At 43.1% G+C, this 13,319-nt stretch overlaps 1 protein-coding gene across 1 annotated transcript; it reads left to right on the top strand.

The window, feature by feature from the left end:
• The first annotated feature begins 299 nt into the window (after window positions 1–299).
• On the top strand, window positions 300–954 carry LOC131478583 (26S proteasome complex subunit SEM1-like). Its single transcript, XM_058658934.1, is given in 2 exon segments — window positions 300–453; window positions 456–954. Coding segments are annotated over 2 exon segments (222 nt in total). The 5' UTR covers window positions 300–374; the 3' UTR covers window positions 599–954.
• Window positions 955–13,319: the final 12,365 nt, after the last annotated feature.

The following is a 13,319-nucleotide window of genomic DNA, read 5'->3' on the forward strand; positions in this document are numbered from 1 at the left end:
CTTTTTTTTCTTTTTTTTAAAAGATTTATTTTATTTTTATTTCAAAGTCAGATATACTGAGAGGAGGAGAGACAGAGAGGAAGTGGAGCTGCCGGGATTAGAACCAGCGGCCATATGGGATCAAGGCGAGCACCTTAGCCACTAGGCCACGCTGCCAAGCCCCATCCTGTACATTTTCAATATGTGCAATTTACAAAATGTCAATTATGTCTCACTAAAACCACTTTTTAAAAAAAAGACAGAAGAAATTAGTTGTATAAAAATAAATATTCCTTATGTTATAAACACATACAGCTGTTAGAAAGTTGAGGAACTGTATTAATCCATTTTTTTGTTGTTATAATGAACTATCTGGGGGATTCAGCTACAGAGGAATGAAGCCTCCATGTTTCCTGCCCACCAAAAAGGTGTTGGCCAAGAAGGTTACCATGTCTGAGAAAAAGCAGCTAGTAAACCTGGGCTTCTTGAATAGAATGATGAGTTCAAGGAATTCCCCACTGAAGACTGGGCTGGTTTAGATGAAGATGAAGATGCACATGTCAGGGAGGATAACTGCGATGATGACAATGTGGAGGATGACTTCTCCAATCAGTTGTGAGCCAAACTGGAGAAACATGGCTATAAGATGGAGACTTCATAACCTTTAGAAGTGTTGAAGCAACCTAAACTTGAACTGTTGACTAAACTCTAGAATGGAGATCCCAGAATGGAATAATTAAAACATGTCTATTTCGTTATCTACTCGGATTATTTTTTAAGCATGCAAAATATAAATGCTTTGATCTAATTTTCAAAAAAAAAAAAATACCTGGGATGGGTTACTTAAAAAGAAAAGAGGTTTTTGTAGCTCAGAATTTTGGTGGCTGAAAAGACTAGACAACATTATGCAGCTTCTGATGAGAGCTGCATAGCAGACAGAAACACATGAGGGAGGAAGGGATCACATATTGAAACAGGAAGTCAGAGACAGGCTGGGTAGGGCCAGGGTCAAGCTTTTATAATAATCCTCTCAGACAGAATTAACCAGGGTATTATGTGAAGTGCTATGTGAAATCCGTTTTGAAGGCAGCTAGCATGACTTTTGGATCTCTCACTCTACCTCCCTTTTAAAAAATATTTTATTTGTTTCAAACGTAGAGTCACAAAGAGAGACATAGAGAAATCTTCCCTCTGTTGGCTCAATCCCCAAATGACTACAAACAGCCAGGGTAAAGCTAGTCCAAAGTCAGAAGCCAGGAGCCAGGAGCCAGGAGTTTGGGTCTCCCACGCAGGTAGTTGGTGCCCAGGCAATTGAGCAATCTTCTGCTTTCCCAGGCATATCAGCAGGGAGCTGGACCAGAGGTGGAGCAGGTGGGACTTGAACTTGAGCACATATGGGATGCCAGTGTCATAGGCAGAGGCTTAATACCACAACGTCTCCCCCCCTCCATTTTATCATTTGTTACAAAATATTTTCATTTAAAAAATTATAATAGGCACATAAAATGCATACATATTTGTGGGATATCATGTGATATTCTTGCAATTTTCAAATTGGGTTGTGTTTTATTGAGATTTGAAAGTTTTTCATATACTCTGAATATATATTCTGATGCTTTTATCAGATATGTACCTTATACACCAATAAGCTAACACCATATGCTCTACCTCTTAAAGATTCCACCGCTTTCCAGCAATGCTACTCTGAGGTTCAAGACTCCAGCATACGAAGCTTTAGGGGACACATAATATCCATACCACAGTAGACACCATTCAGTTTGTCTCCAGGCAACATCATTTCTTAAAACTCTTGAGAGTAACTGCTAGTATCTTCTAGCCTCTAAAGTAACAACTTCTTAGGTGTTACCACTGAAAACTTTTTCTGCTCTAAACCAATCACATCTTGTTGAACCTAAGAAAATGTGGAGAACAGCTATTCTTTCTTATTGGGGTCTCCTTACTCTCCTATGCACAGACTCTCATTGAGGCCCTTGAGAAACATCCCAGGGAAGTACACTATCTTTGTTCTCAGGACATTTCTTTACTTCATTACAAATCAAGAAAATCCCAGTTATTTGCTATGTCATCACAGGAAATTGCAACACTAAAGAAACTTTGGCAAATAATGACACTAATCCACTATTTGGGAGAATAATGGGTAATTCCTGCAACATTTTTCTATAAACAACACATATATAAATCCTCCTAAATAAAAAGAGTCATCTCTGTACACAAGTCAATTTACACTATTTTATCCATTTACAATATGCTTTAAGGGATTCTGTTTTGAAATATTTACATCTCTTAGTTTCATATGTAGAAAACTGAAGATGAGACAAGTTTACCGGTTTCACTAATTCCATACCAACAGTTAAGGGAGTGAACATACCTCCTGCTTCAGCATATTAGTTCCCAAACTTCTTTAATGCAATGCAGATCATTAGTGACAAGCTGAGGGCAGAGGTGCTGCCATATTCATACTTGACTTCATTGCAAACAGCCCAGCTGTTCAGCCCAGCTGAACAGAAAAGCACTCAGCTGATGTTTGAAAACTGATAGTGTGATTATCTTTCTCCTGAAAATATTAAACAGGCAAGAAGAGGAAAAAAACATTTCCCAAATGTCACTTTGAATGAAATCAGGAGAAAAAAATAATCCTCCATTCTAAAATTAGTTCCATTTATATGTGTGCATTATATCTTTAGGCATTTATATAAAGCTACTAAAAGAAATTGAGGCTGAGCATAAGCTAAGTTGCACAGCAGAGAATGAACAGAAGAAACCCTAGAAATGGTAACACAGGCTGCTGGTGGAAGGTCTCAGAAAACTTCAGAGGACTGTATTTAAGGAAGGTACGAGGCTTATTCAGCAGTGCTAAAGCAATATTCATGTGACAACAGGCTCAGGAGCTGGGCCAACTGACCCCGTGGCAGAAGCTTTCAGCAGCCCAGTTTGAATGGGAGAAGGAGTCTGGATTACACAAAGAATCACACAAATGAGTCATGGTCACAGAAAGCAATTTGTCTCTGCAGCAGCAGTTTGTCTCTGATTTCTAAAGTTGCTTTTGCCCCTTATTCTATCTTCAACCAATGTTATAGGAATAAATGATCCAGGAGATGTAACCTATTCAATTATGAGTACTGGAAAATAAACAGGTATCAAGACACTATACCAAAGAAATGTGTGACAGAGCAGTAAATCTTATTAACATGTGAAGAACACTCACCAGAAAAATGTTGCCTTAGGAGCAGTGAAAAAATGTGACTAACATGCATTAATTGGTGTCTGCTGTATCTGCTTTGAACTCAATGTTCCTAAGCATGCTGATGGTTTCTTGTTGCAAACCCCTGTGACTTTTGTATGTCAGCTTTGTCTAAGTGTTTTTTCAATGTGCAGAGGAAGCTGGAAGTTCCATGGAGTTTACATCCTCAGAAATAGCCCTCAGCAAGTACCACTCACAATGACCTCATTCTTGGAACGGTGAGGGACAGTGCTAAGATGAATTCTACATCCCTTTAACACAGAATTACAGAATCCTACCAGTAAGAAACAATCTCAAGCCCCATCAGACCTGCTAAATAAGAACTTATATTTTAAAAGATCCCCAGGTGATTTGCACACACCTATAAGTTTCAGAATCTCTTTTGTACAGTTTTCTAAAGCATTCCAGCAAGACTGAGACCCACTTGCCCATAGCAGCAATGTGCTCATCAGTGCACCCTATATTAGCTGCCATCTATTCTTGTTTCAGCTTACCAGTACCATACCAGTACTTCTAATGATAATCTTTCAAACAAAGTATTTTGCCCTCACATTCTCATCTTTAGGGATTTTTCTGAGGGAAGCTAACTTATAATGGTGATCAAATATGTATGGTCCAGGATGTGAATCAATATTTTAAAACTGGTTAAAGCATGGTCTCTGAATAAAAGTTACAAAGAAGAAATGTAAGAATTCATAGAAAAAAATCAAAAGATAGCAGGAAGACAAAAAATGTGAGCTGGCAGAGAATGGCAGGGTGTAAAAGAAAAATGAGGGAGATCCAAGACGGCTGAACAGTGAGAAGTTACACTGACCTTAGCCACAGAAAGATAACAAAAAGAACAAAAACCAAAGAAAGGACTATGTTTTAGGGGACTGATTGAAATTTTTAGAGCAGAAAAAAAAAAGAACAGAACAGAACAGAACAGAGACTCCATGGAGCAGGGAGGAGAGAAGACAGACACACCACTGACAACCACTTCTGCAATATGAACAGCTATGAGCTTGCACCCTCTTCCCAGGGCAAGGTAACAAGAGGCTGTTGTGGCCCTTCTAATGATGACTGTGACTGAGGGAGAATTCCACGATGCAGTGGCTTTGGATTTGGCATGGGAATCTGGTGGGTGTCTGGGTGACTACTTTGCTCAGTGAAATAAGACTATGTTGCCTCTCTTCCCCCCACTGAAACACCAGACTCAATCTGCTGAGGTGGAGCTGAAGCTGAACTGTGTCCTGAGCAAGGGGAACAGCAGGGAGCTCTGCCCCTGCAATAAGCTGCCAGGTTTAGGATGGCAAATCTGGCAGGGTAAATCTTGAGAGTCATGGATTGCAGCTGGGTTCTCATGTACCTACCCAGTCTGACTGTGGAGACCCAGAACTCCCTATACACTGGGAACATATTCTGTGGAGATGTCTGGGGACATACTGCTAAGTGGGTTGGTACTCAGTATGGTACACATGCCTAGGAGGGTGTGGCAGCCAGTTTTAGAAAACAAAACATTAATGGAGCTAAAGGTAAATATAAACCCGATACAATAATAATAATGGGAGACTTCAACACCCCACTTTTATCAATGGGCAGACTGACTAGAGACAAAAATCATGAAGAAACAACGGAGCTAATTTATACTATGGACCAAATGGGTCTAACAGATATCTACAGAATAATTCATCCCACAGCTGAAGAATATACATAGTTTTATTCAGTACATTAAACATTTCCAAGCATAGACCACATAATAGGCCATAAGACAAATCGACAAATTTTTAAAAGTTGAAACCATATCAGTTATCATTTCTAAGATGGAATGAAGCTATATATAAACCAAAGAAATTCTAGAAGATATTTAAACACCTTGAGACTGAACAGCATGTCCATAAATATCAGTGGATCATAGGGAATTTAAAATGGAAATAAAAAATAAAACACAATTAAATTTCAAAAACTTAAGGGTTAGGGCAAAACTCAAGGGCTATGCCAAAGAGGGAAGTTTATAGAAATACATTCCTACATCAAAAATTGGAAAGATAACAAATAAATGATTTTATAATGCATCTCAAGGACCTAAATGAGCAAGAGGAATCAAGCCCCCCATCAGTAGGAAGAAATAAATAATAAAAATCAGAGAAGAAATAAGCAAAATAGAAATCAATAAAATTATACAAATGGTCAGTGAAAGAAGAGCTGCTTTAAAAAAAAACAAAATAGATCACTGACTCAAGTAAAAAAAAGACCCAAATTAATAAAATAAGAGATGGAAAAGGCAGTGTTATCACTGATGTCACAGAAATACAAAGAATAGTTAGGAATTATAAACAGCTATTATGCCCACAAATCAAAATAATCCAGAAGAAATACATCCATTTCTGGACAAACATAATTCACAAAAATTGAGGCAGAAATACATTAAAAATGTGAATAAACCAATAACCAAGGCTCAGATTAAATCAATAATAAAGAGCAGATGGTATAAAGGTTTTGATGCTATCAACAATTCTACCAAATTTTCACACAAAAACAAATCCTAACGCTGAAATTATTCAAGAACAATCAAGATGATGGGAATAGGGTAAAAACATATTTAAACAGACAGAGAAACATTAGCCTGTGTAAAGCAGAGGACAAATTCCAGGAAACAGGAGACAATGGAACAACAGCAGAGGGGTACCAGGAGACTGACAGACACAGGAGAGCAGTGGACACAGTGGTGTTGATGTGACCAATACCTCAGCAGCATTTAGCAAGCAGCAATCTGAACTGAAGAGGCAGCCAGAACTCCACCAGCAACAAGGTGGGAGGGGAAGAGCTGCTCGTCCTGCTAGTCTGTTTGATTTGACCAGGACCAGAGACAGAGCAGCAGGTCCCAGAAAGGTGGTGCAGGAATAGGATAGATTTTACAGCCCAGTCAGCTTTGTACAGCCAAATTGAGTGCCATTTTGTCTAGAGAGACAAACTCTATAGGACAGGACTGCACATGCACTGAGCTGGGAGTGAACTCATTTCTGGCTCAGTGAACTGCAATAACATAGCATCCTACAGATTTCACCCAACATAGGTCCAGGTAGCCCTCAGATCTGATGGCCAGCAGATTAAGAAATCTAGTAGTAGCACATCAGCACCATTTTTTACAGTGTGGCAAAGGCATTAAGGCATCAGGGACAACAGTGAGCAGCGCATGCACTGAGCTGGGAGAGAACTCACTGAGCTCAGTGCATTGCACTGGTCCACGGGGAAAATAATACCAACTGTGGCTTATACAATCAAAATAGGTCCATGTGGCCCCCAGACTTAACAGCCAACAGGTTCCAGTAAGCTCACCACCACCACCAACCTAGCGTTATAGGATACCTGTTTCTACCTAATCCTGGGAACTGCTAAAACTGGAAATGAGAAAAACGTTGTACAGACAACAGTGCAGCCCCAGCATGGTATCACAGAAGGTGAAGAGTGGTGAGCCAGGAGCTGGGGCTACGGAGACCATGGTGGAAGTCTAACATAAAGAGCCCAGACCTGGAACTTGCTGGAGGGAGTGGCACAAGTGACTGCAAATAAAGAGCAGTGTACCAACTGCAATAAGTAAAATCAAATTGTAGACCTGTGGGTGACACAGCTTAGAAACCTGCCCCAAGGAGAAGAATCTGATAACCAGAGGTATAATGACAAAGAACAAAAGAACAAAGACACAATGAATATTATTGAAGATTCCCCTGCAAAGGAGCAAAACCCTTTGCCAACCTCAGAGTTGATGAAGAATTCATCGAAAATGGGGGATACAGAATTCAAAACACTTGTTATAAAGCTTCTTATCAACAACGAGAAGCATGTAATATAGGAGTTCAAGAAATTTAAGGAATATGTCACACAGGAAATGAATCAAATGAAGGCTGGTATATCTGAAGTGACGAATACAGTGGAGCAAATTAAAAGTACAGTGGAGAATCTCCAAAACAGAATCAATGAAGCAGAAGAAAGAATCTCAGAATTGGCAGATATTTCCTGTCACCAGGTGGAAACAAACAAAAAGCTGGGAGCGAGCTGGGTCAGGCTAAAAAAGTATTCAAGAATTGAAAGACACTATTAGGAGACCAAATATAAGAATTATGGGAGTCCCAGAAGGCGCAGAAAGAGAAGCTGGGTTTAAAAATATATTTAACGAAATATTAAAGAAAAATTTCCCTAATCTAGAGAAAGAATTGGAAAACAGCATCCAGGAGGGGCACAGAACTCCAAACAGGGTTGACCAAAAGTGATCTTCACCAAGACACATGATAATCAAGCTCTCTTCAATCGAACAAAAGGAAAAGATCCTTAATGTGGACGTGAAAAAAATCAACTGACATATAAAGGAATGCCAATTAAACTCACAGGAGATCTCTCACAGGAAATTCTATAGGTCAGAAGAGAATGGAGCGACATATTCCAGATTCTAAAAGGAAAAAAACTGTTGACCCAGGGTAACATACCCAGCAAAACTTTTCTTTGTCTTTGAAAATGAAATAGAATTCCTCCACAGTAAAGAAAAGTTATAAGAATATGCCTCTTCCAACCTGTCCTACAAATGATACTCAAAGATATTCTCTTGACAGAGAAGAGGAATAGCACCCTGCAAAAGCAAAGGTAAATGTGAAGTAAAATAACAACAGGGAGGAAAAAGACAAGAAAAAAAGTAAATGAATTGGGGTTATTTTGTTGCAAATGTTATGTAAACTACTATATCCAGCAACTTAATTTTTAGTTAGAAAGTGGCAGAATCCTTAATAAAAATAACTAAACAACTAGGAATTAATTATTTTGCTACAACATAAGAGGATTTGAAACCCTAAGCACAGTGTCATATAACAAATAAAAAGAAGTTGTCACGTATATATTAGTACATGGGTTTTAAACCACAGAGTTCCACACTGCTGAGACTATATGACTGAAATAGGTTTTCTCATGCAAGTACTTTATAAAAAGTGATGCAGAAAGTATTTGTGAAGTGGTCTCTGAGGACCCAACAAATTTTCATCCCATGGATGGATAAACATTTGGGTAGCTAGAAGGGTACAAAAATGGAAGAGGGGCACTTACCACGCACAGGCACATTCTAACAAATTGTACTCCTTTAGAGCTTATTAAAAAAAATAATGTTTTAAATCATTTTGGGTTAAGCTACATCATGGAAGAAAGCATTACAAGTGTAAATTGTAGAATGCACAGCTAGTTTCAAAGTAGCACTAAAAATTTTCATATACACATTCTGTAAGCAGCTAACCTGAATAGCTCAAAAGATTCAGGAATAAACACTTCAACTGAAAGGAAATTTTTGCTGAGAATGTGCTTTATGAAATTTTCTTTTCATGATGTCTCCTTTTCTCCAGAGAAGGCAATGCTTTGCGAAGTTACTTCACGGACCAAGAAAACTCACCGATCTAGTGACAGTGCACAGGGAATTCCAACGCAGACTACTTAGGTATTATACTGGTCATAGTAGTCACCTAAATAGAAAGACAGAAACTTCCGCTGTTTGTTCATGTATTTGATCTATATCCACTCATATAGTTCTGTAGCAGAAAGTATTAGTGATTTCCAAACTTTTCGAATGTGACAATCATTTTATAAACATCAATATGTTTTAAGAGGGCACATGCATTTGGCATAGCAGTGAAGACACTGGGGATGCCTACACACTATATTGGAGTGGCTGGGGTTGTATTCCACCTTTGCTTCCAATTCATTTTTCTGCTAATGTGCCTGGGAAATGGTTGGTGGCAGCCTGAGTATTTGGAACTCTGCCACTCTTGTGGGAAACCTAGATGGAGTTTCTTGGTTCCTGGCTTCCGCCTAGCCCAGCCCTGGGAAGTGAACCAGAGGATGGAAGATCTCTTTGTGTCTGTCTCTCTGTGCCTATTCCTTCTCTTCTTCTCTGCCTTTTAAATTAAAAAAGTATAAAAGCACACGATTGCGAATGATCTATATGTACTGAAAAGCTGTCTAATGGCCATGGTACTTTTTTTTTTAAAGATTTATTCATTTTATTACAGCCAGATATACACAGAGGAGGAGAGACAGAGAGGAAGATCTTCCGTCCGATGATTCACTCCCCAAGTGAGCTGCAACGGGCCGGTGCGCGCCAATCCGAACCCAGGAACCTGGAACCTCCTCCGGGTCTCTCATGCGGGTGCAGTGTCCCAATGCATTGGGCCGTCCTCAACTGCTTTCCCAGGCCACAGGCAGGGAGCTGGATGGGAAGTGGAGCTGCCGGGATTAGAACCGGCGCCCATATGGGATCCCGGGGCTTTCAAGGCGAGGACTTCAGCCACTAGGCCACGCCGCCGGGCCCGGCCATGGTACTTTTGCTGATCAGCATTTCTCCTTGTGGAGGTATCAGCAGCCCAATTTCCCTACGATGAACCATTTCTCTTCCTTTTGAATCTCTGCAGTGAGCATTTAGCATGCATCTCAGATCTGGCCCATCAGAATATCCCAGCTCCCTGAGCACAGTGATTCCAGGAAAGGGGCTGCTGGCCTCGTAGAGTAGCATGTTAAGCCACTAGTTTAAACACCGACATCCCATATGGAAGCAACAGTTCAAGTCTCAATTGCTCTGCATTCCTTGCAGCCTCCTGCTTATCTTACTAGGAAAGCAGCAGAAGATGGCCCAGGTACTTGGGTATCTGATACTTATGGAGGAGGCCCAGGTGGCCAGCTGGAGTTTCATGCTCCTTGTTTTGGCTTAGACTAGCTTTAGCCATTGCAGTCATTTTGGGAATGAACCAGCAGATGGAAGAGATTCTCTTTCTCTTGTGCTTGCCCTCTTGTTCATGCTCTCACTCTTCAATACCACTCTACCTTTAAAATAAAATACATCTTATTTTAACATTGTTTGCATAGGTGTGAGAGGTGTGTATGCCCATGTATGTTTCCAATTAGGAAGGGGAGGGTTGAGATATGGGGGAAGTTGGGTGGGACAAATGTTTCAATTTTTTTTCTTCTATATCCACAGGAGAAGAAGGGGTGGGAGTTTCTCCATGATATCAAAGTACACCAGCACCCAATGATGGGGAATGGTCCTCTGATGACACCTTGGAGACTCTGATGTGGGGAAGAGTGTTCCCAGGGTACTATCTGAGTGGTTTTGGTAGTTCTGAGATGTTATCAGCTTTGTTACTCCAAGGTTGAGAAAATCTTCCCAAGTTCTATTGGTTGACAAAATTTACCTTAGTGCATCCCCAGGCCCAGAAACATGTTGCAAAGCTTGGCCAGGAGAGTGATACAACCTGTTCTGTTTTCTATGTTCTGGCAAGGCAGCCGACATTCCCTGCTAGCCTAGATGAGCTGGTTGGCATGTCTCCCGTGTGCATCTTTGCATGTTGTCTACTGCACAGGTATCAGCAACTGACAAGGCCCAGTTTCAACACACACATTCCAAAGTCAAACCACAAATTGTGATTTTCCCTATGGCCAGAGTATGAGTCCAGTGGTCTAGTTGGGGAATCCCCCAAGAAACCTTGCCTAGGGTGACCTCAGACTCAACTCATGTGTGCCAGACTGTGCAGAGTCAGGCTCAGTCTGTCACATGGATTAGCCACAGCACATACTGGTGGATGTAACTGTCAGCTGCCCCCAGGCCCATTTCTCACATGAAATGATGTGTACTATGGTCCCACCAAGTTCAGCCTAACACAGTCCTAGTCTTAATACACACCAGCAGGTGCCATTGCCTAGTCAGAGTGACTCCCCAGTTACCCCCGCCAAGCCCACTCCCAGACCCAGTTTTCACTCGTGACAACATGAGCTGCAGCCTAACCTGGTTTGTCTCACATTCAATCTGGCTCTTGCACAAATCCATGGGTGTTACAGTTTGGCTTGGCCTGATCTGCCCCCAGATCCATCTCACATGTATGCTGATGGGTACTGCTGCCTTGACCAGCCTGGCCCATCCCCAGCCTCAGCTGTCATGCTCACAAGCAGGAGCTGCAGCCCAGTAGGGGAGTTCCCACAGTTCCCCTGTCAGACCTGCTTCCAGCCTTGGATCTTGCACTCACAAGGGGCACTGCAATACTCACATAAGACTCACATCCAGTCCCAGCAGCTGTCAGCAGGTACTGTGGCCTAGTCTGGCTTGCCCTCACCTATTCTGGCTCTTATGTGTGACAGCAGGTGTGGCAGCCTAGCTCACCCTGGTCTGCCCCAGACTGATCTGCCCCCACTCCTAGCTCTAATGCTCACCAGTGAAAACAGTGGCCCATCAAGGGAGTCCCTGAAGTTCTCCTTACTAGGCCTGCTTCCAGCCCTAGTTTTTGTGCATGACAGTGGGTACTGCAGCCCAGTCTGAGATGGCCTGGCCCCAGTATCGGGATTTACTTCAGGTTCTATAGCCTGGCTCAGCATGGCCTGATGATACTCCCAGCTTTAGCCAGCAGGTGTAGCAGTCAAGCTCACCCTGGCCCACCCCTAGCCCTCATGTGAGCTGGCAGGTGTTGCCATCCAATCCAAATTGGCCTGTACCCCGTCTGGGCTCTCACTTGTGCCAGTGTATGTTGTGTATTGACACAGGCCAGGCCGGGCCAGCCCAGTCCAGCCCAGTCCAGCCCAGCCCATCCCCAGACTCAGCTCTCTCTTGTGGTAACAGGTACTACAGACCAACCTGACCTGGCCTGGCCTGCCTCCAACCCTGGCTCTTGCACTCACTGGCAAGGAGCTGCAGCCTAGCAAGAGAAATTCCCTAACTTCCCCTATCAGGTTTGCTCCCATTCCCAGATCTCCTGTGTGCTGGCAGGTGCTTCAGCTCAGCCTGACATGGCAGGTCACCAGTCCTAGCACTCACTGGCATGTACTATGGCCTAGCCCAACTAGCCTGCATCCTTTCTGGCTCTCACCAGTGGGTGCTACAGCCTAGCCTAGTCTGACCTACCCCTAGACCTGGCCCTCATGTGGACTGGCAGGTGCTGCGGCTTAGCTCAGCCTGTCTCACACCCATTTTGGCTCTTGTGAGTACCAGCAGGCGCTGGAATTTAGCTCAGTCTGGCTCATCTCTAGACCCAGTCCACATGCGTATTGATGGGTGCTGTTAGCCTTGCCCAGCCCAATCTGCCCCCAGCCCTGGATGTTACACTCACCAGTGGCAGCCATAACCCAGCAGGGGAGTCCTCAAAATTCCCCTACCAGGCTATTCCCAGCCCTAGATCTTGAATGTGCTGCTGGGTACTTCTACCCAGCATGGCATGGTCTACCATCAGTCTCAGTTCTCACTGACAGGTGTTACAGGCTAGCCCAGCTAGGTGCAGTCCACAACCTGTCCTGGCTTGCATGTGTGTCAGCGGGTACTGCAACCTGGCTCAGCACAGCCTGTCCCCAGACCTGACCCACACAAATGTTGAGGAGTGCTGCAGCCTTGCCTGGCCTGACCTGCCCCCAGCCCCAGCTCTTGTGCTTCCTAGCGAGAACTGTGACCTAGCAGGCAAGTTCTCCCAAGTTCCCCCTACCAGGCCTGCTCCCAGCCCTAGATTTCACATGTATCAGAGGGTGCCATGGCTCTGCTTGGTAGGTCTGCCCTCAGTCATGTCCTTTGTCCAGCCAAGCCTGCTGCCAGCCCCAGCTCCTTCAAGTGTCAGGAAGTTGTGTGGGCCAACCTGACTCAGTTCCTCATTACCCATATCCCTCAGCTCTTCAAGCAAATTGGTGGGTGCTGGAGTTCCACAGAGGCAAGCCTACATGTTCCCTACAGAATCTGTCCCCAGATCTGTCTCCCTCATGTTCTTGTGGGTACTGTGGTCAGATTGCTCATATTCTGGTGAGTATTGTGGCCCAGCCTGATGTGGCCCACTCCCTACTCTGAAATTTGCCGGGCATGTCCCCCAGCCCCAGCTTTTGCATGCACCAAAGGGCAGCAGGCAATGTTATTCAGCACAGTCCAGATTTCCCATGTGGGCAGATTCCTTGACCTAACCCAGACATGCCCTCTGATATCCCCCTTAAAATACTCTGTCTCAGCTCCCTTGCCTACTTGTGAGTACAGTGGTCTGGTCCATGAAAGACCTGAGGTCATGCCTCACCTGTCAAACATGTCCCCAGCTGTTCCCACTCTAACACCTCT

The sequence above is a fragment of the Ochotona princeps genome, chromosome X (genome assembly GCF_030435755.1).
Source record: "Ochotona princeps isolate mOchPri1 chromosome X, mOchPri1.hap1, whole genome shotgun sequence".
Classification (NCBI taxonomy): domain Eukaryota; kingdom Metazoa; phylum Chordata; class Mammalia; order Lagomorpha; family Ochotonidae; genus Ochotona; species Ochotona princeps.